Source organism: Lonchura striata, chromosome 3, assembly GCF_046129695.1.
Source record: "Lonchura striata isolate bLonStr1 chromosome 3, bLonStr1.mat, whole genome shotgun sequence".
NCBI classification, from domain to species: Eukaryota; Metazoa; Chordata; class Aves; order Passeriformes; family Estrildidae; genus Lonchura; species Lonchura striata.
The window spans coordinates 51,528,246-51,556,222 of record NC_134605.1 but is presented as its reverse complement, the minus strand read 5'-3'; the positions used below and the strand labels follow the sequence as shown (position 1 = coordinate 51,556,222).

The window sequence follows — 27,977 nt, the reverse complement described above, 5'->3', positions numbered from 1 at the left end:
TCATTGTGTTTTTCCATGACTGCTTTACAATGGGAGTTAGTATTTCTACTGTCCTGCCTCCTCCCCAGCCCTTTTTGCCTTTCATCCTCTTTCTTTACACTTGCATCAAGCCATCAGTATTTTGGCCAAGACATTTGCTATATATGCACATTTTTCTGTGTATATTTGTAAATATGTTTTTAAAAACCAGCTAAGGGTTTTAGCTCTCTTAAGATTCTAGTTAGCTAGGTGAACGAACGCCATGAGTGGTATTTGTGAGTGACTAGGATTGTGCAAGGGAAAGATGGTGCCAGAGCAATGCTGTCTAAATTGGGTTTTAACTGGTTTGGGAATGTGTGCCTTATAATGACAGTACAGTTAAAAATGTGGATTGTCCCCCTTCCAGAAGTTTGACATCAGAGCTGGTGATAAGCTTTTGCTGTTTAATTATTTTGGAGTTTGTAAGCTCCAAATCAATTGTGGGAAATCTGTAAATGCTCAGAATTCTGATATAATATTGTTTTGCACACTGAGAACAAAGTTAATTATTTCCTATGTTTGGGCTTCTGATGTTCTGATTACTGTCACTACATGCTTTACAGAATCATATGAACCACGTGTATAGTAAATATTTAGAAGAATTAAAATTGGGGACCATATTTACAATTACTTCCTGTGCTGGCAGCGTAAGACCAGCTGTTAGGCAGAAGCTTACTGAAGATCAGTTCTCAGCCTAGGACAGGGCTGCTTCATGGTAACTGTGTGCCAAGTTTTAGTGTTCACATGCAGTTACTAGAAGTAGTGAGTAGTTTCCTCTAGGTAGACTATCATACATTTGTCTGCCTCAGGTTTTCTTCTGTGTCTTTCTGGACCATCTGATTTGTAAGGGTACTGGATTAAATTAATAACATGTGTATCTAAGCATAGCTTTCTCTACATTTACTCCATGATGTTTTGTCTAAAAAATTCAAACATCCTTCAAATCTTTGATAAAAGATGGCTTGTATAAAAGCTAATGGAAGAGGAAGCTTTTCATTGATCTAAGTGATGCAGTGTTGTGGTTTTCCTATCACCTGTTGCACAGTGCTAAGTACAGTAGCCATTCAACCTCAGTTCCATTTTCCAGCCTGCAAGTGGTGCTCTGGAAACCCTGACTCCTTCCCTTCTTGTCCCCATGTACCAGTGAGGATAACAATGTCCTGCCATTGAAAATAAATCTTTTAACTAAATGGAACAAGGAGAAATCTTCAGGTAAAGTACAGAAAGGCATATAGGTGCAACAGAAAAGGTATATTGAATTGATGGAAGTACTTTGGAGGAACAGTAATATAGACTGTGCAGTCAGCTGATCCCTCAGTTAAAAGCTGAAATGAATTAGTATTGCTCCCAGCCATTTTGTAAAACTTTTTGCCATATATATGAGCATGATATAAATACTTGGAATTGAAAGTTTGAAATTTTGTGGTCTAGAAACTTTGTTGAGGAAATCCGACTTGATAGTTAGAACTTCCAGAAAATACCTAATCTCCAGAATCAACCAAGGTGGCTTCAATTTACAAGGAATAGGAAAATTAGAGGGCAAAAAAGAGGTGAAAGTTTATAGCAACACATTGTAAATTAACAGTCATTGAGGCTCTAAAGCTCTTTTGTTAGGATGCATGTACTTTTAGAATATACTTTTCTTGGAGAAAAGCTTGTTAATGGCACTTTCTGACTTTTTAAAAGACTTTTAGACTTTCATAGGTGTAATATTGTTTAAAAAGCTTAATGGTCTTTGAATATTAGCGAAGTAAATCAGTTTGGGTAATTTTGGGCAAGCCTACATTTAGTCTGTCTTGATACTTGATAATATGTCAACACCTGTTTTTTACATAGAATACCAAACTTTCTGTACTGCTGAAACAGAATTTGAAGTTTTTGGCTTTATTATTACTTTTCAGGATATTTGGAGTTCAAGATTTACCTTCTTTTACTTGTTTTCACTAATACCGTTCAGTTCAAATTGGGAGAACTGGCAAACAAGATATAGGGAAGAAATTACTTTCTACTGCATGACTACTTTGTACAATATAAATTATTTTTCCTTTGTATTTTGTTTGAAATGAAATGGCAATTTGAATGTCTTATGAGAACTGATTCCATGTAGAAATTGCACATGTGATTCTCTTTTTTCCCCCACCTGTTCAGGAAGAATATAGTACAGTATGGGATTAAAGAGAAGTATGAGCCTTAGCATCATGGCAACATTGCCCTGTACAGCAGAGAAGTATAACGTAGCTGACATCATTCTTTTTAAAAAATTGCATCTCTGTTTTTGCACATTAAAAAATCCAATGTGCTATTTGGTGGGGTTTTAATTTTAAAACCAGAATCTATAATTCTGGTTTGTTTTAAATAAAAGTAAATAACTGTGAATCATTTGATTAATATTTGGTAGGATAACAAATTGCACAGTGAGTATTTATTTTGAGACATGGTTTCAAATGTTAACTTTTACCACAAATGAAAATGAGTCTTATAATCTGGTTTCCTTTGTAGCTAAGTCATTTTACTCAGCATTACTGTTGTTTTAAGAGTGCCAAGTTAAAAATATATTAGATTACATTGTTTAATGTAAATGTGTTCAGCCCTAGTTATACTTTACCTGATTTCTCCTGTTCCCTCATTTTAATAAGTACTGAAATTTTCACTCTCTAAAATGAGAGTTTAACTGGTTGTCTCTAGAAATAATGGTTTTAGATAGGTTTTAGATGTATTTAGTTATATAGTAAAAAACCTAAAAGATTCTTTTGTTTTATTAGGAGTCCACATCTCCAGTTGTTTCACCGCAGCAATCCCCACCAACCTCTCCACATACCTGGAGGAAGCACAACCGCCATCCCAGCGGAGGGAATAATGAACGACCTCTTGCTGGACCTGGGCCTTTTTGGGCTCCATTTAGTGAAGTACAACCAGGTATCAATGTCCTGTTATGCTTCAGTGGTAACCCAACGTTGTGGAATTCTTAAATAAGTATAATAAATGAGCTTAGGACAGTTTATCTTTGTGTTTTCCAGTCCTGGAAATTTTCTTGCAGATTCAAGTATCTGTGTTGATAGCAGCACTGTAGAATCTGTGGTCTTACATATGGCAGATGCATTTATTAGGGTCACATGGGGAAATGCTAAGGGTTTGGAGGGAGGAAAAGAGTGCTTAAGTTTTCCAGTGGAAAATTTTTAAAATCAAAAGTGATAATCCTGTTGAAATTATGCAGAAGCTGTCAGTATAACTGAAAATGTGGGGACCTCAAGGGAAAGCAGCAGATAATATATTGTTTGCTTGAATTATATTTCTGGTAGATTAGCTCAATTGCCAAAAAAATTAATTTTATTTCTTTAAAGTTTATGTAAACAGCTGAAGCGTCTGCATTTCCAATCGGTCAAAATAGAACCACTTGTTTCAGTGAAGCTTTTCATCCTTTAATGTTCATTTAACATGAAGACAGTCCCTGTTATTGTATCACCTGTATTCAAATTTAAAAGTATTTCCCCTTAATATGTCTTATTTTAAAAAGTTCTGTTTTCTTTTCTGATACCTGGTAGTCTTAATAAATTTGGGAACAATTGTAATTCAGGTTTTGATTTTGTTGGTACTGCTAAATAATGTTGCATTTTGTAGGTTGTAGTTTGAACTGTGATTGCTTGGTTTATTTCAGTTATGATATTCCAAAATTGGTCTGTCACCTTTCAATGGTTCTCATTTTCTAATTCTAAGCATCCATGGAGGAACAGGGACTCTATGAGAATTAGTTGGATAAGAAGATAAAACTTCAGAAGTGAAGCAGGTTGTATGCAGAGGTTTATGCCAGTGTCATAAATGTTGTTTGCTAGTAAGTCAGTTTACAACTAAAAAAAAAAAAAAAAAAAAAAAAAAAAAAAAAAATTGGTCTGCTTATTGCTTATATAATCACTTCTAAGGGTTCAATCCAAGCACTGTCAGCACTCAATTTCTCAATGTTTTTTCTCCTGTAGTTCAGCTGACTTTTGTTACTCTAAAGCTGAAATACAAGTGTGTCTGATTTCTAACTTGTGAAGTTTTTCTAACCTAAAAAGTCACAGACTCCACGACAGTATGAAAACTCTTCCTTATGTTGAAGAGTTCAATATTGCTATCTTAAAAATAAAGTTACCATGTTCATATTTCAGTTTGGTAATGGTTTCCCTATGATGTTCAATAGGTAAATTTTTCAGGAGTTCTTGGAGCATATTTCTGAACTAGCTCAGTATTCCTTGATTTTCTATTCCGTACTGGAACACATTCATAGTTTATTTAAAGTAATTCAAATATGCTAATATAGAGGGATTGTCTCTTCTTGCAATGCCAAAGTAGTTTTTCATATATTACTTTAAGAAAAATTGTCAGTGTAATTTACTGTGGATGATCCTTTTGCACTGCAGATGATTCATTATTGCTATGAATTTCAGCTGTTATAGGCAGTTCAGCTTTCCCCCCATCTTGATCATACATTTTAAGGAGAGTATTTATAGAAAAATTATGTTCTCATGACATTTGGATAGAACCAGATAGACTGCTGGTTAGTTTTCTTAAGATCAGTACTACAAGCTCATCTTGCTTCCAGTGAAGTGTTATAGTTTCAGTAGGACTGTGCCAGTTCATTTGTGATCCAAGCCAATTGAGAACCCAGGTCTCTCTGCTTGTATTTTACTTTATTCTCAAATATTATTTCACATTATGAGCCTGTCAACTGTAACCATGGAATCTCAAGTGTGAAAATGTTTCTGGTGGGTCAGATAATAAACAGCATGTTTTTTATCTGCTGTTACCAGAAGGGCAAAAATCAAATCTAATTTTTTTGTTGAAGAAAGATATATTTAAACAGGAAGATTCTGACTTATGCATAGTAAATATTCCATTGCATCCTCATACTCCCACTATAAACAAAGATAAACAGCACTTTCTCTATTGAGAAATAGAATCATTATTAGATAAATCAATTGTTGGTTTTAAAAATCTTACACATTGTCTTGCATTAGAAATCTAACTCATAACTTACAGCTGTAGTTATCAATTTCTTGGAAGAAAACCTGTTCTCATCTCAAAAGAGCAAAAGCATTTGGATTTTACAATTTTTCGTCACTTGTGTTGTCCTGTCACTGTAGTTCAGTTAAGATAGTGTTAATGCTTTGTATGTCTATTACTGGTTTCTGAGGTACTGTCACACTAGCTCAGTGTGCTTACAAATACGAAACCAGAAGCCAAGGCTAGTTACCATCTCTCTTCAAGATTTTTTGTAAAGAGAGCCCCAAAGGACACATTTATTTTACTTTAGTATCAGGAATTAAAATTCAGTGACAGATATCGATTACCTGTGTAGAACATTTAAAGTTAGCTCAGGTGTCATCCTGCAATGTCAGAGTCAAATCTGTTAAAACCTGAGCCTCCCAAGTCTTTCAGGTACCTTTGATTTAGCAGTTTAAGATAAGATCATGATGTTGACAAACCTGGGAGAAAGAACCCTCCTGTACTTTTAATGATAGTTGAGTGGCATGTCAGAATGCAAAAATATTTTTTCATTACCTTGTAGTCTGTTGGGACTGCAAGCAAAGCAGAATATTTATGTTGGTAGTATCTAAATAATGATCTAAAACAAGTTTAAAAATCGGAGATATTCTGTTCTGTCCTAGGATATTTGTTAGCTTTGGCATGACATCAGAGTTTTGTGTTGATTCCTGAATATGCATGAGAGATTGCAGACCTAAGCTGTACTTCTTTCTTTTCTCTTTGGGAGGCATTTTGTAGCCATTTCGGAACACTTCAGGGACAGAAGTGGAACATGTCTACCAGTGGAAAAAAGTTTAATATTGATAATGAAGTTGAATGTTAATATGTCTACTGCACAAACAGTTCCCTTGCATCTTAAGAGCCCTGAGATATATAGTGGGCTTGCAGGGACTGAACAGTCCTTTGTTCCCTAGTTAATGCTTCAGTAACTGATGACAATTGGCCTTGTTACAAGTTATGGAATACTCTTACCTGGGCATAAGAACTCTCCAGTATTTTATCTTATTGTCAGAGTTGTATTTAGCTTCTGATTTTGTTGCACCACATATTGATGATAAGGAAAGCTCTTCTTAGTTTACAGAGTTAGTTGAAAATTTAGTTCAAGTAAACAAAAATTTGTTTAGTTATTGAGAAGTATGTGTTAACTAGATAGAATATTTCCATTTGTATCTCAAAATAAAGGGGGTAGTTTTTATTCCATGGGAAATTAGATCATTTTCCATAAGTTATCAATGTGTTGGTAAGATGTTCAAGCTAGTGGAAGATAGAGAGCAGCTACAGGAATTTGTTAGGTCTTCATGCTAAACATAGACCAGTAGACTTCACCAGCTTGATCAAATCTGATAATTGTTCTTGGGCCTATTCTCCATTTAAAGTGGTGTTGCAGGTGTTTCCACTGATGAAGATGCACAGAGACTGCTGAAGGTTTTCTTCATTGGGTTACAAATAATAAAAATAGACCAACGGCTTTGAGTCTTCTCTGTGACCCAGTTTTCTTCCAATTTCTCTTCCACCTTTCTGTTATCAATGGTTTTGTCAAATTGAGTTATTGGCTGGTGGCAGTCCATGAGTATGTGTGTAGTTCCAGGTCTCCATGGTTACTAGTAATCTTTCTCCAGTGTTCTCCAGCCATTCCATCCTGTATCCTAAAACATTTCAGTGGAGAGTAAATAACAAGAACAGTAATGTAAGAATGTTCTTGCTGGTATTATTTGAACAGGAGAGAAAGGAAACAGTTCTTGCAATACCTGTAAAATACTCTGAATGTATCATAGGTTGGTGCTACTAGCATTTCCATTGCTGTCAAAGTACTTCTTTGGAACAGATGCTGTGCAAAGTGAGATATGAATTGAATTGTACCAAGATCAGTTGTTGAGAGAAGTGAAGGAGGAGTAAACTTATGTAAGGTCAATGGTAATAATGTCAGTGTCTGAGAGGTAGAGAAGGGGAAAGTCAGTGTATCAAAAATAAAATTTGAATGTCACATATCAAAAGGACTGTTGGGAAGGTCCTGCCTGCCTCTGACTGTCTGTTAGTCCTAAAAGAGACAAGGTGGAGAGAGAGTGAGCTTTTCTCTTGCGTTTCTTTCTCGTGTTTGAGAGTTACGTGAGCTACTGAAGAACTTCAAAGCAAATAAAGCATTATCAGATGCCTTACCTTTAGTCTCAGCACTTTTGGAAAAAGTCACTAGAAACTGCAGGCCACAGCAGGAGATTCCAAAAGTGGAGGATGAATTTAAGCAAAATGAGTAGTTAATAGTGCCTTTTCATCATATTAAAGCTAACTTAGAAAGAAAAAATCCTCCACGAAAAAAATAATTTTATTAAATTCTCCTCATGCAAATACTACTTTTTACTCAATGTAATGCAAAATTAAATGTGTTCTGCACAATTATGATTACTGTATGTAGGAAAAGAACAAAGATAAACTGGTTCTAAGCATTTTTCCTATTACTTTTCATTTATGGAATGAAAGACTAATTGCATGATGCCAGGTATTAGATACCAGTATTATATACTAACAATTATACTGTCACTTAAGATGTTAGTCCTCAACATGCCTCACAGATTCTCAGATTTCCTTCATTCTGTTTACTGCAGTGTAGTGTCATAAAGGTTTCAAGAACCTGAAATTGTTGATGTTTGTCAGCTTCATAAATTGATTACCTCTATATGAATGCACTTGTCATAGCAGGTTTTTTTAGTCAGCATCATGACAAGAAATTCTTGGTGTTTATTGCTTGAAATTAAATCTTACTAGCAGAATTAAATTTATGACATCAGTGTCCTGTTTCTTGTTGTGTGGAGGGTTTACAGAAAGTCACAAGAAACTGACCTGTCTTTTAAAAGGAAGTCTGCTTCTGCATACAAGGCAAAAATTCTTATCTAAGTATGTCTTTATTTGGCATATTTCAAGAGAAGGCATTTAGTTGTGCAAGAAGAGTAGATTCATCAGTTTCACAATTGTTTAGATTTAAGGAGTTCAGCATTTCTTTCAGGAATTGAGGAGTAGAAAGAAGTCCTGGGATTCTTCTAGACTTGTTCTAAATGGTTTGTTTTCTGTCTCTAATTCGAGTTCCTTAAATTTTTAATTTGCATCTGCAATTTTAAAGAATTTTGATGATTTTGTATGTTGGGCAGTGGATGGCCTTGTCTTTCGGCATTTGCTTCATCGTTATTTTAATATTAAGATATTGAACATTGGCAGTTCTTCAGAAGTAGATTATAGCAGGGCATTGGATGAATTTCAACTGTTGTGTTCCAGATAGTTAATAAATAGCAGATATCAGCATTCTATATGGATGCTTGTTATTATTCTTAGCCTGTTTTTAAGCAACTTAAAAGCATTAAGTTAGTGTAGAAATGATGTAGAGGAAAAAGGATTGTCTGTGCCAAAGCCCCCGATTCTTAGAAGGAATTTCCAAGACTTAGTTCTTTGAATGGCAAACTAAAACATAAAAAAGAAAGTTTAATATTGATAATGAAGTCAAATGCTAATATGATATGCCACTTTTAAATAGCATTTGTCCATACAAATGTTGCTTATTTCAATTAAATGAAAATATGTAGTGTTTATTAAATCATTCAAAACCCATTAAATGGACCAAATCCATTTTACATTTTACATGTGTTGCAATAAGCTCATTCCTCAGTTCTGTCTTTTTAGTGCAGATTGAAGCTAACGTAATGTAAAAATTTACAGAAGTGAAATGTCAAGAGGTGAACTTTCTCACCTTGGTGCACTTTGGTTTTCATTTTTCTCATCATCCTATAGTGTATCTCCCTGACAGCAGATATTTCCATATACACAGTTCTTTCTCAGTTTTCAAGGTTGTCTTTTGAAAAGGAAATGTTTCTTCTTATTTCAGGCTCATCTACTTCTAGTGATCCCATATGGTCTGGCCATTCACCACCACCCCATCAAGAAAATTGGGTCAGTTTTGCAGATACCCCACCAACCAGTGCTCTTTTAGCCATGCATCCTGCTTCTGTCCAGGTGTGACACTTTATTGGTATTTGATTTGCCTCATTCAGATTGATGTTGCAGTCCTGGATTTTTTTTTTCCTTCATAATTTTCATTGCAGCTGTTTACTGTGTATCTGTGCTGTAGTCAATTCAGTGCCATTTGCCCAACAGATACTTGTTCTGTTGAGTTGCCTTAATTTGGAATGATTAAATGAAAGCTACTAATTTTAAAAATGTCAACAATTATGACTTTTAAACATTTGTATTTAGCTTTTTGTGCATATGTGCCATACTTTTTTTTTTCTGCTTACATATCTGCGGTCATTCCATATTGTATCAGTGTGCAAAAATACCCTGCCATTATCCTGGAGGTGCCATCTGCCGATGGTTTCCTGCACTTTTTTAACTACTGTGAATTTTAACTATGCTTTATATTCTGAAGGCAGGAAGTTGAGAATTTGTAAAAGCATTTAAGGTAGATAATACTGAGGAAAAATATTTCATTTCAGGACCAGACAACAGTACGAACTGTAGCATCAGCTACAACAGCAAATGAAATTCGTAGGCAATCAAGTAGTTATGATGACCCCTGGAAAATAACTGATGAACAAAGGCAGTATTATGTTAATCAGTTTAAAACCATTCAACCTGATCTAAATGGATTTATACCAGGTAAGTTATTCTTTACAAAATAGAATTGTGTATGCATCAGTTCTGTTATGAAGTCTTTGTTTTGTACTTAGGCTTGCATACTGTTTTGAAGAAAGTTCTGCATTTTGCTGATAATATTCTATTATAGTTCAGTGTAATTCAAGAAAAACTAGAAACTAATGTCTTTTTCCATCATTTAACCCTAGTAATTAGTGCCATTTTTGCCAGAACCTTTGCTAAATAACTCATTGCCTTTACAGTAGGTCTGAGTCTTCTAATGATTTCACTTGCCTTAAATATTAAAAACAGTTGTTGCAATTTTTTAGGATCTGCAGCTAAAGAATTTTTCACTAAGTCAAAACTACCTATTCTTGAACTTTCTCATATTTGGTAAGTGTGATTATTTAAAATAATTATTAATGATAAATGTTTAGAAAGATGACATCTACTTGGTAGACATCTAATAGTTACTTACTAGAAACTGTTAAGTAAAATTTCATTACTACACTAGTATGTTCAGTCCTGCTCATATTTATGCCAGTATTATTTAGTCGGTTTTAATGGGCCTGAGCTAGCACTATTTATAAGGCAGTTGGAGAAAATATCAAACTCTTCAGAGTTAGGAGCAATTTATTTGAGGTTTTTACTGTTAAAAATGCATTTAAATTTAAATAATTATTTTCTTATCTATATTTATTTATTAATTTATGTCTGAGTAAATTTAAATTAAACATGCATTCACATTTTTAAATACAATTTGTGGTACATGATGGCAAATTCAGCTTTGAGTTTGTGCAAATCTTCTGTTTAATTGTATTCTGGAATTTGTAATTCATCATTGCATGCTATCATTAAATGGCTTACCTTGGCAGGTGCTATCTTTCTTTCAGTGTAATGATTTCTATTTTAGGTATATTTCCATTTAAAATAAATCATGTTGCCTCAGCACTGTAATTTCAGTAGTATACTTTGCCAAAAATCTGAGACCTATAAAATTATTTAGTACTGTCTTAAATGGGTTAAAAAGCAGAAGAGATAAAAGTGATTTTAAATGATCTGTAAGCTGTTATTAATGAAGGCTCATCATCTTGAGAAGTAAAGCATATAGCACTAATATGATGTGTTTAGTAGCATAAAGTGAACAATAAACTTTGCTCATCCAAGTAGCAAAATGAAAGCCTGTATTTTGGAAATAAAATAACTTTTAGAAATTTTATTTACACAAAGTTTTTCTTCTTAGGGAACTGTCAGATTTTGATAAAGATGGTGCACTGACATTGGACGAGTTCTGTGCTGCATTTCATCTGGTAGTTGCTAGGAAGAATGGGTATGATTTGCCAGAAAAGTTACCTGAAAGTTTAATGCCCAAACTGATTGATTTGGAAGACTCAACGGGTAAGATATGGATTCAACACAAATGTCAGTATTTTAAAATTATGGTCTAATTGTTACAGGAGGTACTTGTTTGTATGAACCGAAAGCACTTGTCAGTATGAACTAAAGTGTTGTACAATTTTTAGAAGTCTTATTGCTCAAAGCTAATTTGAGCATGTACATATTCCTGTAGAGGGCAGTTATTTAGGAGCAGTACACATACACTAGTACATTTGGAAGTATTGACTGTGTCCTTTAAAGGTTAAGGAAAACAAAATTGTCACAGTATGGATTTTATTCATGACCAGCTATTGTATTTCAGTTTCCCGAGCCAGCTATACCTGAGACTCACTTTCAAATGAGCATACTTTCTGTTCACCCCCATTTGTCAAAATATGGTATGAATTTCTAAGTATCAAAGGTACTTAAAAAATATTCCCAGATTCAATGCTAAGGGAAGGATAGTACTGAGTTGTGGTACTGATCCTGCAATTTAAAACTGCAGGAACAGTACCACAGACCCTTTTATTTAAATTCACCCCCTGACTTGAAAGCAGATTTATCCTTCATTGTGTTGGCACTTAGTTGTTCTGTGCATTGCCTTTTACCTTTTGGTACTCCCAGAAAACCTACTGAATGTGAGTTATGCTTGTTCATATATGCCAAAACCTTAGTCCCGTAACTGAAACACAAACTACTGTTCCCTGTTAAAGTGATGTTTAAAAACAGGATGTCTGTGGCCATCTTATTTTTTTCTATTTTAAAAGAGACAAAGCTGCTTTAGATTACTTTTTAACAAGCAGTCTTAGCTTGGAAAGTCAGGTTATATTCTTAGTGCACAGGTACTTTGATTTCCTAGAATTTTATTTTCACTAAGTACTTCAAGGGGACTCTTTTCATACGGTGTTTGTAAGATGAGACTATAATCTCAAAATTATGGATGAGTTTTTAAACTAGATACTCTTTCTTATTATCTCTGCTTTAATAATGAACCTATTTTCTGTGGGAGTAGGTTGGCTCTTCAAGGAGCTGCTGCTGAACTGTTTTCAGCATGAGTAAGCATTTTGCTATGAAGATATTTGTGAGAAATAGCTGCAGTTAATTGGGTGAAAACCTAGCAAATATCTAAAACCATTCCATTCTGTCCATTTTTGTGTTAAAGTGGTGATCAAGCAAAAATCTTGTAAGAACGGAAATAACATTTATTTGTATAAACCATTCTTACAAAAAAAAACAAACAAACAAAAAAACCCACAAAAAACAAAAAAAAACCAAAACAAAACAAAAAAAAAACAAAACAAAAAAAAAACCACAACAAAAAAACCCACCAAAAACACCAAAAAAGCCCAAATAACTCTACACTTAACAGCTATATTTGTCTTGATCTTCTCTTGCCATTCTCAGTATTAGATTTCAGCTAAAGTTGTCTGGAAACTTTATATATCAGACACTAGACCAGAAAGTATTATGTGTATGTTCATTGTTCTCATTTTACAGGCAACTTTGTTAATATAAAAATTCTGACTTATTTTCATGAGGTATGAAGTGGTTTTTAAATTTGAGGGAAAACTGCTTTTTAAAAGTTTTTCCCTCTGATATTAAAGGGAAGTTACCCTGTTCTAGTGAATATTATAGAGTTACATTGCTATGTAAGCCATGCTTAAAAAATAAAATCTGATACTTTATTCTGTGGTTATTAAGAGCTACAATGAAAAATTGGAGTTCTTGCAAACTTGTGGGATTTTATCAAATTAGCTTAATTTTACTTATATATTTATTTATTTGGTCAACAGCATTAGAAATAGCTGATCTTATCTAGCATATAATGTGATTTATTGCCAAAACTTCTATGTTGAATAAAATACTTCAGATGAAGTTATTGATGTGGCTATAGTTTTATGTTTAGTTACAACAGCATACATTTACTAATTAAAAGTTAGTGATAGGTTTGTGTACTGGACATGATGAATTACAGGAATTCATCTTAAGAGCTGTAAATCAGCCTAGAAAGATGAACCAGTAAAATTTTGGTAATAATTTTTCATTTCAGTTCCTGTAAAAGTTGTGTTTCATTAAAGCTATCTTCCAAAATCACCTTAGAGATAGAAACTAAAGTATGCCACCAGAGTGTCTTTTTGAGTGCACTCTTTTGCATGGGATAAAACTCAAAGAAAGAAATGGTTTATCTTCTGCTGACATGCCTCAGTATGAATAATGTACAGTCAAACTGTTAAAGATTACTTGCTTGAATGTCTTTTAAACCAGTGTGCAAGATGGCAAACTTTATTTCAGAAGCATTAACAGCACCATTATTAATCCTGTTCTTTTGTTAGAAAGTTTCCCATTATTCTTCTGCACTTCTCCTCTGCACTTGGAAAGTGCTGCTTTTTTCCATTTTGACCTCTGAACTGAAGTGGCCAGCAGAAGAAGGAGTAACAGAAGGCTCCTTGCACCCTCTGGCAGTGTTCAGACTGGAAAGCCTTTCTTTCATTAGCCCCTGTGAAGATAGGATTTTGCTTTACATATGGTTTCATAACTAGAGATATGCGTTTCTCTCACATGGCACAGACTTACTGTGTAATTAAGCATTTGTATAGTTGGTCGTTTTTCTAGTACTGCAGTACATCTCTACAGAATTGTAATTCCTTCAAACTCAATTTTATCTCAGTCTGAAAAGCAAGTTTACTTTTCTGTGAATTTTTGTTTGGGTTGATGCTACAATGCATTTCTTTGTAAGAAAAGAATCTGCCATGCCTTTTTACACAATTACTTTTACCCTTAAAATTTCCATAGACTGTCATAGGCATGTTTCATGTAGGCATTTGCAGAATTCTAGCAAATGTAGAATTCTGCAAATACTGACAAATTCTTAAATGTAGCAAACTGTAGCTATACAGTCTATCCATAATAATTTTCAGCCTTATCTTTTGACTTTGTATTTAACACGGGAAGTTAGTTCAGTTATCTAGAGTACCATCAGTGAAACAAGAATTTTGAGTTTTTTAAGTTAATAAAAATTTTTTATTCTTATTACACTTCAGAGCAATTAACATGCAATGTGTATTTCCAAAATATTGCCACTGGCAGAGTTTGGACTTAGTATATTTTTTTGTTTACAATGACCACAGCAGGTCAACTTGAGTACTTGTGACACTGCGACCTCAATGTAACCTATTTTTATTGCTTTCCTTAGAGGAAAACAATTCAAGATGCTAGGTGCTGGGCATAATTTTGGAAACATTATGGAAACAGCCTCATGTCTGGCTATTTAAAGGAAGTTTACGTGACCTTTGAAGCTCCGACAAGTTACTGGTTTCTGTGTGTGGTTTTTCAGGGTAGTAGCACTTCATTTGCCCCTGACCACAAGAAATTAATTTATTTTTTATCTTCAGTGGTTTGGCTGTGCCTTTTGCTGTCCCTGGCAGCTCTCTGGAGAAAATATTGGGTTGTTTTCAGAGGTACAGGTGGTCACCATTGAGTATTCAAGTGTTTTCAGTTCAGTTTGACACTGGATTTGTTATTAGCTTCTTCTGAATGAAAATTAGCAGGCAGAATATTGACTTGCCTTTAGCAGAAGAGAAGGCTTTAGAGGTCAGCTCTTTAGGAATCTGAAAACAGTCAATTTTATAAATTTTGAAGAAGTTTTGATACAGCATACTCTTGTGGCAGTCATCTTCAATAACATACCCATGAAGCAGTCCTTTTTAATGGTAATTATATTAAACCTTTTTTTTTTAGTATTTTGTCTTGTTCAGACTTTTAATTCTGTGTGACTGCTGACATCATGTTAATATGTCTCACTACTTCTCAGTCACTTTTTCAACTGTTCCTGTTGCTTATATACTGCACAGTTGTAGTCTGAACTTTCATGTTTTTGGAGTGTCTTAATGCCTGGTTTTAGCTTGCATTGTGATATCTAGAATGGGAGACATTGTAAGCAGGATTTCACTGTGTTAGACAGATTATTCTGTCTAACACAGTTTGATCTGCTGTTCAGATTTACTTCAAAAGAAAACTGAACAGTGTCAAAGGACAGTTGCATTGTGACAGCTACTAGACATAGTCAATTTGCAAAATGTGAATGGAAACACCACTGTTACAGTAAGGAGACTTGAAATTTTTATTATTTAGGGACTAATCTAAGGGCAAATGGTTTTCTTAATCTGTTGTCATGTTTTTTGTGTTTGCACTGACATACTGGTTTTGTTCTGACCTTTCATACATGGAAGTATTTTATTCTGTAAGATGAAATGCTTAGTGCAGGATATAATGTAATAAACACTAGTGTGAAGTTATTTTCTCATACTCTAAGAAAAATGATTTAATTCTATATGTAATCAAAATCTGAAGAAGCTACTTAAAGGCTAAGTACTGGGAGGACAGGATGGTAAAATAAGAGTAGTAGCTTAATAAGTGCACTTAATGAGAGTTCTTGGGTTTTTTGGTTTTGTTTGCTGCTAAATATTTACTTGAAAAAGATGAAAAATAAAGGGTACTTTGCACTTTCCATGAGATGTAAGCAACTCTTCTAAAAATAAACTGAATGCAATTTATGATTTTTGTTCATAGTGATTCCTGTCGTTTCAGAAGTTGGGGAACAGACTGGTGAGGTAGGTTACTCTGGCTCTCCAGCAGAAGCACCTCCAAGCAAGTCTCCATCAATGCCATCCCTAAACCAGACCTGGCCAGAATTGAATCAGAGCAGTGAGGTCAGCGCTTTTATCTGAAAGTTATTTCACTGCCAGTCAATAAGTAACTTGTGTATGTGTCCATAATCTGCCATAGGTGAATTGCTGATCACAAATCATGAAACAGTTAGCAGGACAATAGACACAAGAAGGTTCTCTCTTAAAATGAAAAAAAAAAAAAAAAAAGCTTTAATTCTGATTTTTCTATCTCATTGTGAGATACTATTTAAAGTGTTATTAGTGGCAATTAAGCTTTATATTAATCTCAAAATCTTATCTCATAGCATATTTTGGAATGAATTAATTCCTAATTATTTTCATGTAGGGAATGTATTTGGTTGGAGTTTTTTGTTACCTCTGAAATGGTAACAAAAACCCTCTTTTTTTACCAGACACTTTTGCTAAACTACAGAATTAATTTCTGACAGATCTGGACATTGAGACTTATTTTTGGAGGTGATTTTAGTCTGAAACATCACCAGTAACATAGAGAAGTCATTACACTGTTTCAGCCAGCCATTGGCTAAATTTTTTTAAATCATTAATGTTTACTGTTGCATACTTCTGCTTCATCATAATTAAGCATTTATACTTGCTATATAAGCGGTCCTCTGCAGTAGAGCTGTATTTTGTCAGAATTTGAAAGTGAAGTTAGGAAGCAATATTTTTTATATTATTTTTCCCCACAAATGTCCTTTGCTTAAAAGGCCTGTAAAGGATTGATTCCTAGATTTCTTGTTGCTCTGTTTTAATGTTTTTGCCTCTGATTTAGAATAAAGCAATGTTTTAAGAGCTACTTCAGATCAACAAGTGAGTTTGACTGCAGCCATATACAAAGATGATTTTGGCTTACTTTTCATTATGAGAGGGGGGAAAATTGAAAAAATAATGCAATTATTTTTGCAAAACTATTTTTGATTATCTGGGACTCAATAGCAATTTAAAACTTGTTTTAACTTCTAATATTGTTCTGTCAGTAGCTGAGTATTGCCTTCTATTAAAAGAGCTTTTTTGTGGTTCCTTTTCTTTCTTCACTAGACTTCAAGTGAATAGGAAATTGATAGTAAAAGATTTATACAAACCAATGGAAAATCAGCATGAAGCAGAAAATAAGCACATTTTTAGGATTAAAGTTAGAAGCAGAGGAAACTTCCTTCATTCCTCAATAGGGAAGGACTTTATAAAGTCTGCTGTTCCTTGTAAAGGCAAATGCTAACCTAATAGTCACATCCATACCAAGTTAAAAAATGTTGGACATTATTTAGAGATTCTTATTTATTCTGTTTGACATAGCGACTCAGACTGCTGGTAGGAAGGAGGGAAGTGGAGCAGATATTCATTCAGTTATTGCTAAAAGCTGTAATTGTATGCATCTGTACTAAAATTTGCCCAGACACAGTCCCTTGTGTTTTCAATAAAGATTTAATAAGCTTATCATTTGGTACCTGCATCATAATTGAACAGATTCCTTCTGTGTCTAATGTGACTCAAACCAATTGAATAGGGTAATTCCAGTAGTGGAGCAAAATTAATTACAATTCTGTCAGCTAGAATCTTGACTTATGAAACTGACTATCCATTCACATAAGATAAGGTGGCATTTTCTTTTTAAAGTCTACTATAGCTTAAGAGGTTTGGAAAAGTTCTCACAGTAGCTATACTACTGGATACTGACTATACTAAAGTAAGAGTTGAACTAAATGTTTATTTTTTTGTTCTAACACAAAGGAATTTCTGATTTTTCAGATATGTTGCTGTGCATGTCTCTTTCTTCTTGGCATTTTCTTTTCAGCATGAGTTAGGTCAAAGTCCTCAAGGTTTTATTTAATTCCATGAAAAAATTTCTGGTATTAGTGCAGGCACCAGTCTAATTGTTTCGTCTTTCAACCTCTTATAAGTGTCATCAACAAATGAATCACTTGTAAAAGCTCTTCATCTTCGTATTGTCTGTCATTCCAGGCAGTCTCATCCTGTTAGACTCAAAGCTGTTGGTTACTCCATTCTTTCTAGCTAATAGTTGGTTTATAGAATGCTGTTGCCAGGCCCAGTTACTGGAGGCTCCCAAGTATAGACCAAGACATGAGTTTAAATGTTTCAGAATAAAGAGCAACATGAAAATCTACCTAACTTTGGCTGTACTACATGCTTCAGATTCTCATGTCTTCACTCATCACTTCTTTCTCACTTCAGATGTCTTTTCCATCCAAGTCCGAGCACTTAGTTTTCAAAGCTTAAAATAATAGAAAAGCCTACTACAAATTTTTTTGTTGAAAACTGTTGAGTGTCATGCAGCTGTCATACTAGCTTTAACACAGATATGGAGATATGCTTTTAAGTTCACAACTGTTACACCTTGTTTAAAATGTCTTGGTGTTCTATTCATAATGGTTCATGTTGCTGAGTTTTAGTTTCTAGTAATTGATCTTCTGAAAGTAATTTTAAAAATTTAAAAAATTTTTGCAATTCTACAGGACAAATACTTCAGCTTAACTAGGATGGGTTTTACTCCATCAATGCTTTTAAATGTAGTAGATGTAGTCCAGTAGATTCTTAATATATTTAGCTTTCTGTTAACTGGGGAATTAGCAGTAGCTAGCTTCTGGTAGTATTTCAGGATGGAGCACAACAGTATATTTCCTAGAGCAGGTGTTGGTGTTTATCTGTCTGTGTCTAGCTAGGGAACCCAAGGACAAGTAATAAAGGTACCTGTAGTTTGTCTTCAGAGTAGGGTGGTAAGAGAGATTAAGCATCCATCTGTAACAAATAATATTATACCATTTATCTTAACTGTAACCTAAGTGCTGTGTGCCCTATGGAATTTTTGGAACAATTAACAATATTTCTGTAATCAAATGGTCTGTTTGCAAGTCTTACTAGTAACTGGGAGGCCAGTGGCCAAATCAAGTTTAAAAGGGTAGTGGTAGACCTAAGATAAATACTACTATGTTTAATGAAAATTAACAGATGTGCAAATGCAAGAGGCCAAATCAGGAGAGAGGCTGGCAGAACTTGGCAGTTAAATTTCTGATTTACTAAAAACTGGCTCACTAACAGGTTTGTAGAGTTCCAGACTACTTGCAGTGCTGCCTCTTCATGAAGGGGTGGAGTGACACAGCAATGAACAGTTTAATACAGGGAGTGTTAAACAGGGAAGAGCAGTTGGGAATACTTACTAAAAAGGTTTTGTTACGTTCTGTCCATGAAGAGGGTAGTTTTGTGTTAAAAACAAAGAAACAAGCAAAACACTAAAACCAACAGAAAACCACAACAAAAAACAACCAGAATACCCACCTCCATACGAATAGAATTCCATGTTTGCCCTCATTTAATGTTTGAAATGAGGAAAGCACTTTCTCTACAAGAAGTTTTACCACACATGACAACAATTACAAATTTAGTTAATATTTTTCTGAATTTCATTTCATCTGATTGTAAATAGTTTAGGAATTTCCTTAAGAAGTTATTTCTGAAATAACTGTTTTAGACTTGGTTCACATACAGGCTGTTCACTGGATATAGTTTGGCATAGAGGAGAACGTGAGATTAGGTTGGCTATCACCATATAGTTTGTCCTGTGTCTTCTGGGATCATTTACCTATAGAGATGGGAGAAGAATATGACACAGAGAATATTCTGAGTTGGAAAGGACCCACAAGGGTCATAGAGTCCAAGACCCAAGTTGTTTCTACAACTATAACAAACATAATTTTTATTGAGTTTTCTGAGCAATAAAAATTTTGTGATTTTAATTTTTGAAACTTGTATTTGTAGTGTGTGAAACTTGCTTAATATTTATTTTTGCCAAAATATAACAGGCTTAGCATTCTTGTTGTGATTTTTTTATCTGGTTTCCAGATCACAGACTAATTATATGTACTTCGATGCTGTGTTGATCCAGTTGTGGCTATAAATTGATACAGTTTGCATGAGGATTCTTGACAGCCATGTATTGGTACAGCATGCCCACATCTTATAAAATTGTTTAGAGATTGACTTATTTGCTTTTAGCAATCAACAGTATGTTTGGATTTAATTCTTTGCCTTGTCAGTGATTTAGACTTGTGGAAATTCTCTTTTACGGCATAGAATCACTTCTCGGGGGTTGCACTGGTCAGCTAAAGTGGTGTGATTGGAGTGCTCTGCTCAGTGTTCATTTGTCTGGGATTTTGTAAGAAAATGACCATTTACTAAATAGGTTTGAAACTTGGCAGCTATAATGCTGACAAACCTTTCTGTGGATTTTATGACTACAAATGTACACAATGCTTCTCTGATTTTTATGTCTAAATTATATTAATGGCTTAACCAGTTCTTTTACTTGTATGATGTTCATTGGCAAGCGTGAACTCTGAAGGTACTTCTGGGTTGCCTTTGCACCTGTATCTTCATTATAAAATGTGAATATAAACATTAATATTGACAAATAACAAACTTGATTCCACAACAATCTCAGAAATAGAAATACCTAATATATATATATTAGGGTGCTTTCCAAGTGAACTACTGTCCTGTGCAAATATGGTTCTTTCCAGTGCAACCTCTGAACTACTATGCTAAATCTCCTCAGTGATCTTTTACTCTCATCTTCCTCATCATGCTGACTTCTCTCCTCTGTCTGTTCAGCAGTGGGAGACATTTAGCGAACGCTCTTCAAGCTCACAAACTCTGACCCAATTTGATTCTAACATTGCACCAGCTGATCCTGTAAGTCAATCACTTAGCTTGCTTGTTTGAAATTAATTTTATTAACACTGAATTTCCATTCATTGTATTTACCTGTTATGCATGATTCCATGGACTGCTTTTTGGGGAATGGTGGCAAATAGCTTGTTTGCTTATTTTCAGAATATAAATTTTCTAGTACTGCTCCAAGTTTAATCTCTGATTGCAAAGAATGCTTTTTCCTGTTGATTTTGACCTAATACAACACTTCTGTCAAAATCTGTCACACACAAAGAATTTAAACAATGTTTTTTTGAAAAAATGTGCAAGTTGATGCAAGGGCCACACCCTATGATAAACAAGTTCTATTGTAAATTTTGTCTTCGGTTTTGTTTTGGGTTTTTTTGAATTGCAGAGCCTGATGTGCACAAAACCAGTGCTCGCTTCTGTGAAAGAAAACTACTGGGATTTAATGAGTGTGGTGTTTCATATTCCAAATGTTTTTACCAAGTTAGTTATTAATAAGGCTTTTAGTATCTCTCCAGCTAAACCTGTGGTGTTCTAAGGCTTTACTCAGTGAGGAGTGCTCTGAAGGATTATGTAGTTAAATATCTTGCCAAGTTTGGGAGCCAGAAATACACTACATTGTTTCAAGTTCTGCTGGTTTTAAGCTTTACAGCATGTGACATTAAATTTAATTAATTACAGTGCTGGTGTCCATTTGATTGTGTAACAAAATATAATAGGTGCACATAATACGCACTTTACTACTTTTACTATTAAACCTGTCACTTCTGAAAAGATAGAGTACATAAATGTACATAGATTTTCAATGCATCAGTGCTCCAGTCTCAAAGTTAACACTGATGTTCATGTACAAATAGCAATTCTAGATGCTGATGGCTAGAATTCAAACTGCACTATTCCCCATGCTCAGAACTAACCTTTAATAAACATTCTAAGCAAGTGAAAATATCCTGCTTAAAACAAAAACCAACCCTCTTTCATCTGAGGTAGTTTTTGTTTTAAATATACCATATTTTTATGTTTTAGTGAGGTAAACATGATGTAATTTAGTTCATAGTTGTTACTTGCTGTGTATAATTGCTTGACAGTATGGAGCTATCACTGTCTTGTTTCCACAATAAGACAGTAATTTATTTACACACACAATTAGCAGATGACAGAAACCTGAGGTTTGAACTTTTCTTACATTGATAATCTAAAAAGTAGAGCAGTGATGGTATATGAAGAGCTCTTATGTAGAGTATATGTTTGTATGTATATAGAGAAATTCACTGGGAATGAAAAAAATTTTTATGGCTGATAACGTCCTTGAGTTCTTTTCTTGAAATGCTTATATAGTTTAGAAAAGACTGGTGAGCATCTTTGATATTTGCTAGGGTAACAGACTTTGGGGTTAGAGTCTTCATTTTCAATATTAAAATAAGAACAAATGATGACAAATTTTCAGTTAGCTGATGGCAGACTTTGTTTTAGCAGTTTCAGTAGTGATGCATAGGAATGATTATGGAACAACTGGTTCCCCAGAGGAGGGAAAACCAGCTTTCTTGAACAGTTGTTAATAACTATCTAAAGAGTAAATTCATAGACCAGGTATTTTTCAGTTGGAACATAGCTGCTTTGGAGGTAAAACATAAGTGGAAAAAGTAAAACAGTACATCTATCCCTTAGTATGAGAGAACAGTATGCCTTTTGTAAGTCAAAGTTGGTAACATGTTGTTTTATGTAAAATTGGGCTAATGGTGTAAATTAATGCATTGTATAAAATCCATTTAACTATTTGAGGCATGACTTCTGTACAGCTGCACATTAGAGTACAGCAGAGGTCTGAAGCAGCCACAGTAAAAGTGATTTTTGCATGATAATCTCAGTACAGAGGGAAGAAAAAGCAGTGTATTTTCAAGTGGTAGCTATTCCTAAAAGCTTCCTGCAACAAAAATGTTGGAGCTATGACTAGAAAGTGGTTTTGCTTGCAACAAGGGTAGTGAAAGTCATGGAAATACTTTCAAGTTATAGAAAATAACAACGTAGATGTATTACACCTAGTGAAATTGATCTACTTGAGTAGTCTGAATAGATGAAATTTCTGATATGAAGGTAGTTTTGAAACTTCTTGTTATTTCCATGATAGAATATAATCCGGGGGTGTTCTTGTGCTGTCATTGGCCCACCCATTCATATATTCTGAATATGGATGACATTAAAAAACCTCAAACAGCCATGGCCTTATTTTTAGGCTGCTTCTGAGTTTTGAGATTATTCTTTTAAGCTGTTTGCAGTCAGTATTCAAAGAAAATGTAAAGGATTGTCTATAAAGTACTTCAAACAGAACCCCTTGTCTGAATGACTAATGCCCAAGTGTGAGGCCACTGCCTGACTAGAGGTATATTCCATAGGGCTGATTATACTGAAGTTTAGAAGATTTGCTATTTTAAAGATTCCAGAAGATACCTGAAATTACTACAAAGTACCTATTTCACTGAATATTATTTATACTATTTAGAGAGGCCATTATTTTCTGAGGTATTATAAGTAATGTTGAGAAGTCACCGTTTAAATTGTAATTTTTTTTTTTTCTGAAGAAGTGCTCAAAGTACCAGATGTCTGATATGCTAGAAATGGAGGAAAGCTGGTAAAATTCAGGTCCTGTGTGCAGTTATCTATAGAAACATATTCTAGATCTTAGTTTAAGTAGCTAAATTAACATTACAGAGATTAAGCTTAGAGAGCTTTGGTTTTCTGGGTATATTCAGTTCCCTGGAACTGTGCAAATAAACTAAATATATGGAATTTTGTTTAGAATTGGCATTGCACGGACTTTTAAGAGTTATTTAAACTAGCTTAAGATAACTGTGATCTCTTCCACAGGATACTGCAATTGTGCACCCAGTTCCTATAAGAATGACTCCAAGCAAAATCCACATGCAGGAAATGGAGCTTAAAAGAACTGGAAGTGGTAGGACATTTTCTCTTGCTAATTTGGGGAGTTTCATACAGTTAGAGTTGGCCTTACTTCCTTGAATGTACTTACTTTTCTCCTTCACCAAGGATGAATAAATCTGGAGTTGTAACAAGCATATCATTACTGAGTTAAGAACTGCTGTTCAGATAAGTGCAGAGCTTGAATTGGCCATTTGCTACAGTGAGAATTTTACCACCTCTAGCAGAATGTTTCTTGGAGAGTAGTTCAGCATCATTACAAAGATTGGATTTGGACCTGCAGGTGAATGTCTGGGTTTCCTTGTTAAATACTAAAGGAAACTGGAGATGGAGATCATAACCTGCATTCATAAAACTTGTTCTTCTGTGGTCAGAAATACTGCATTTATTATTTTGAAACTTGAAAGCATTTGGGAATATTGGCAGGCCTTTTTTTACACTGGTCAATAATAAGCAAGGTGGTTTGATAAATTTTCTTGAAGGAATGGGAGCGGGGGGCAGGTCTTAGTTTTCAGTTGTGTGACAGTATGTCTTAGTCATGCAAGAATCTTCAGCATAGAAGAATAAATAGTATCAACAACACACTTCTTTTAAAATTTATTTGGCCTCATAAATAGCTGAAAATTCACAGCTCTTAATGCTGAGAAATTGTTGTTTTATGTTGTAATAGTGTTATTTCTGAGTTAAAATACACCAATTTTAGTCTTGAGCACAACACTTTAGATAAGGGCAGAAAACCAGTTTAAAACTTTGATGCCAGAAATAAAGGCTACTTTGAATAAGTTCATTTATCTAGATTTATTTTCCATCTAGATCATGCTAACCCTACTAGTCCACTACTTGTGAAACCATCAGATCTCCCAGAAGAAAATAAAATGAGTTCATCTGTAAAATTTACGGCTGGAAATACAGTTAGTAAGTATCAAAGTGCTTTCTGGTCTCCTTTCTTACATTACACAAAATGTAGAACTGATATATCTCTCAGTGAATGAAAGCTGTCTGGATAGTAGCAGCTCTAAAATGAGATAAACTTATTCTAAGAACAGAAACATTTCTGATATAAAGTATGTATTAGAAGTAGTAATTAAGAAAGTTCTACTGATATCACTGGAGTTGTTTTCCTACCCTGTATGCTCAAGAAAGTTCATTTTTGACAGCTCTTTTCCATCTTCCTGTTTTCTCTTTTAATCCTAGAATGAAAAATTCAATGTACTTAAATTGGAATTCACTAAGTAGCATTTGATTGTTTTTCCTCAGAACCGTGGAACGTGTTTTCTAAAAAGTGAAAATGTGTTGACCACAATTTCCAGGCAATTCTCATCTGGTTTAGCTACTAAGCAAGTGCTACAGACTTCTACATTCTGTTTTTAGTACAGCTTTTCAACTGTTTATTTCCTTCTAATAGCCTTTTCAATTTCCAATATCTTCTCTGTCCAAAGCATGTTGCATTAAGTTGATTTGATTAGTCCACTTGTCTAATATTGAGCAAGATCCAAGATTATATGTTGCCTGAATGAATCTAATGAATCTCTATAGTCTTTCTGAGATACTTTTTTTTGTTGTTTTCTTCAAGTTGGGAACTGTTCTTCAGCAAAAATAAAGTCTCAAGAAGTCATTATTTTAAATCCTTTGCATTATTAAGACCAGAAGTACTTTGGTTGGTTTGTAATATAAGAGGAATTCAGAAAGTACCACCTTGCAATACGTTTTGCTTTTCTCTTGAACTCTGTTTCAGTAGCACTCTTCGTTCTGACCAGTGTCTTGATCATGTCTGAGTTTTACTTTTCAAGGAGAGTTCTGTTTTTTCTAAAAAGTTTTCTGATGCAAAAGAATGAGAAAACATGCAGGAAATAAGTTCAAGAGCCTTTTGGCGCCCCCTTTTCCTTATCCAAATGGAGCCTAATCTTTGATAAACTGTTTTTCCCTGAGAGGAAGAACGTAGTGAAATGAAACAAACCACATTACAGTGTAAGATATAAGCACTGTGTAGTACCTGCAGTATTAAGGAGAAAAGGTATAAAAAATGTAACAGGTAAGAATATGCCTTACTGATCAGGAAATTCATCTCTTCAGGATTCCCATTTTTGAGGCCTGGTTGATATATCTTACCACTTTCGAAAACTTAGTGTCCTAGGAGGTTAAAGTAATCCTTAGAGAGTGGGTAATTCAGAAAAAATCTTGATGTTTTTGAATGGAATTTTCCTCTTCACTGGTAACAAATCAATTGAGTCCCTTTGCTCCAGTGACTTCTGCCTTGAACTTTGATTTGCCTGGTGCTCTAGAATAATCCCTTGTGATAAATTATCCTGAGGTAAATTTTTCTATCTACCTTCATTCCATATAAATCTTGTGACTTTTGTTAGGCTCCTCATTTTCTGGGGAAAAAGCCCTCAAGCTTTGCAGAGCTTCTAAGGGTAAGGTGTCCTTGAGAATCTGTGATGCTTTAATAGCATCTTTTATTTCTCTAGGTTTGCTTAATCAAAAGCTGAAAGTTTTAAAAAAGATTCAGTCCAAAACAAGGTTGACCACCAGACTTGGAGGTACAGAAGTTACAGTAGTAGCAAAGCAACTGCATTAATCTGTTTTCTGTACATGCCCTTTCCTTTTTCTGATTTCTAAGGTTGGTGACAGTCCAGCACTTCTAAAATCAGACATGTTCTGCCCCTTGCTTTTTTTTCCTTGGATGACCCTTACTCTTGTTCATTAGATTGTTGAAGTAGTGGAACATCAAGAGTTTAAAAATTTCTGTTTATAAAACTTAGTTTTTGTATTTTAAATACATCATTACTGTCATTGTTTACTCTTCAGTACATGCCACTAGTAACCAACAACTGATAGTGTTGGGTGAGTGGAGTTGGTTTGTATTGCATCCTTCAATTATTCAGACTCGAGGATTTTGAATCCTGACTAGATGATACCTTACAGCAAAGCACTACAAGGACATGTGCATTTTTTGTAACAATGGAAATTAGATATTTGAAATTATTTGTTACTTCTGTCTGTTAGGGTATGCTAATGATGCAAAGCAAATATGAAATTGTACTTCCTTCTCCCAGCAGATGGGTACAGCAGTTCGGACTCTTACACTTCAGATCCAGAGCAAATCGGAAATGCTGTAACACGGCAACGGTCAGTAGAGTAGCAACTGAAAAGAACAAGTAAAAGGTGTTTACAGAAGCCTGTTCTCAGCTCCTGGTTATTTGACAACTAGCTTATTAAATGGTGGTAAAATAGGTTCCTAACTTTAACACTCAGGAATCTGGAAGCAGTCTGTTTCCTAATGCATTAACAATATACGTTGTTTTTGTTAGTGTGTAAAGTGAAAATAGGAAAGTTGTCTAAAAATTTGTGTGAGATTGGCCAGTCAAGTGCTCCATGTGAAGCTCCACATTCAGTTGGAATCTTAATGCTTTCCCCTTAAATGCAAGGGAATGTAAGCACATGACACCATGCTGTTACTTGAAACCAATTTTTTTAAAATACCTATTTAGGCATTATTGGAGAAGAACCTTATGACACTGTAGCCTAAAAGAAGAATTAAGCATAAATTAGGTATACCATGACAGTAACTCAGTCTCTTTTATTAATGGATTTATAAAGGGCAGTCATAGGCCCAGCGTAAATTAAGGGATTGGAGAAAGCTACGCAAGCATAAAACCAGCAACTGCATAATTTCACATAAGAAAATGTGCTGTACTAGCTGGTGCAAATTGTTCCCACTAAATCTGCCTGAATAGGATTAAAAACCAGCTCCACCATTAACCATCTTACAATCAGTTTCAGAGTTAAGTTTCAAAACAAGAATAATTAGGGTGACTTCAATAGCAAAGAAAGATTTCCATTTGCCTGTCAGTACAGCAGCTTGAAAGATTCTTTCCAGCATTGTTACTTAATGGAAAATGTGATTCTGTCGTGCTTTTATGTATGTTTTTGCACTATCAGCATGATGGTTTCAACATGTTCTTTTGCTCTTTGGGTTAGGTTCTCTTGCTGAACTTGTGTGAATGAGAATGAAATTGAGTGAAGCTTTCTGATGAGTTCCCACATTATGGCATAGGGAGCTTCTATCCTGACCTGGTAGTTGTGGGAGTATGCACACAGGAAATTTGTTGTCCCACTTACTCCTTTAGTTCTTCCACTGGCATCTCTTCTACCAATTGCAATTTTGTATAGAGATGACATTGTACTTAATCCTACCATTAGTCAATACTACTTTTTTGTAGTTTCACAAAGCAAAAACTGACAAGGCTGTGTCAGATGATGATACTTTGGATTTCTCCTTAAACCACTTTCTCCCATTTTTAATTCTGCATGTGGTTTTTGTACTATACTAGCTAGAGGGATGACCTAAGGAGTCAGTATAATTGGAATTTAATTTCAACAGCTGAAGCACTACACGGTATTACAGAAGCATTGCCTTAGATAATATATTAAGAAAATAAACTTTTCTATTGTGACAACTCAGTTTTGTGTCTGGACTTAAACATTCAGGAATTCCAGGTTTTGTGGGAAACTTGGGTACCCTTTACCTCTCCTAGCTTACATTTCACAATAGTTATAGAAGAATGTTGCAGAGGTCAGTCATAGAAAAGATTTTATCATGAGTTGAATAAAAAAGCAGCTGTATTCATG

At 34.5% G+C, this 27,977-nt stretch overlaps 1 protein-coding gene across 10 annotated transcripts in view; it reads left to right on the top strand.

Moving 5' to 3' along the window:
• REPS1 (RALBP1 associated Eps domain containing 1) overlaps nucleotides 1–27,977 on the top strand; it is a 63,701-nt gene that overhangs the window by 25,546 nt on the left and 10,178 nt on the right. For 2 of the 10 annotated variants that reach the window (XM_021553089.3, XM_021553080.3), the window contains exons 4-13: nucleotides 2,781–2,934; nucleotides 8,909–9,036; nucleotides 9,516–9,678; nucleotides 9,984–10,047; nucleotides 10,898–11,052; nucleotides 15,601–15,740; nucleotides 20,343–20,423; nucleotides 23,274–23,361; nucleotides 24,159–24,260; nucleotides 26,402–26,474. In XM_021553089.3, coding sequence (XP_021408764.1) covers nucleotides 2,781–2,934; nucleotides 8,909–9,036; nucleotides 9,516–9,678; nucleotides 9,984–10,047; nucleotides 10,898–11,052; nucleotides 15,601–15,740; nucleotides 20,343–20,423; nucleotides 23,274–23,361; nucleotides 24,159–24,260; nucleotides 26,402–26,474 — 1,148 coding nt within the window. The remainder of the gene's footprint in view (nucleotides 1–2,780; nucleotides 2,935–8,908; nucleotides 9,037–9,515; nucleotides 9,679–9,983; nucleotides 10,048–10,897; nucleotides 11,053–15,600; nucleotides 15,741–20,342; nucleotides 20,424–23,273; nucleotides 23,362–24,158; nucleotides 24,261–26,401; nucleotides 26,475–27,977) is intronic. The other 8 variants (XM_021553086.3, XM_021553081.3, XM_021553084.3 and 5 more) reach the window with 8 other exon arrangements.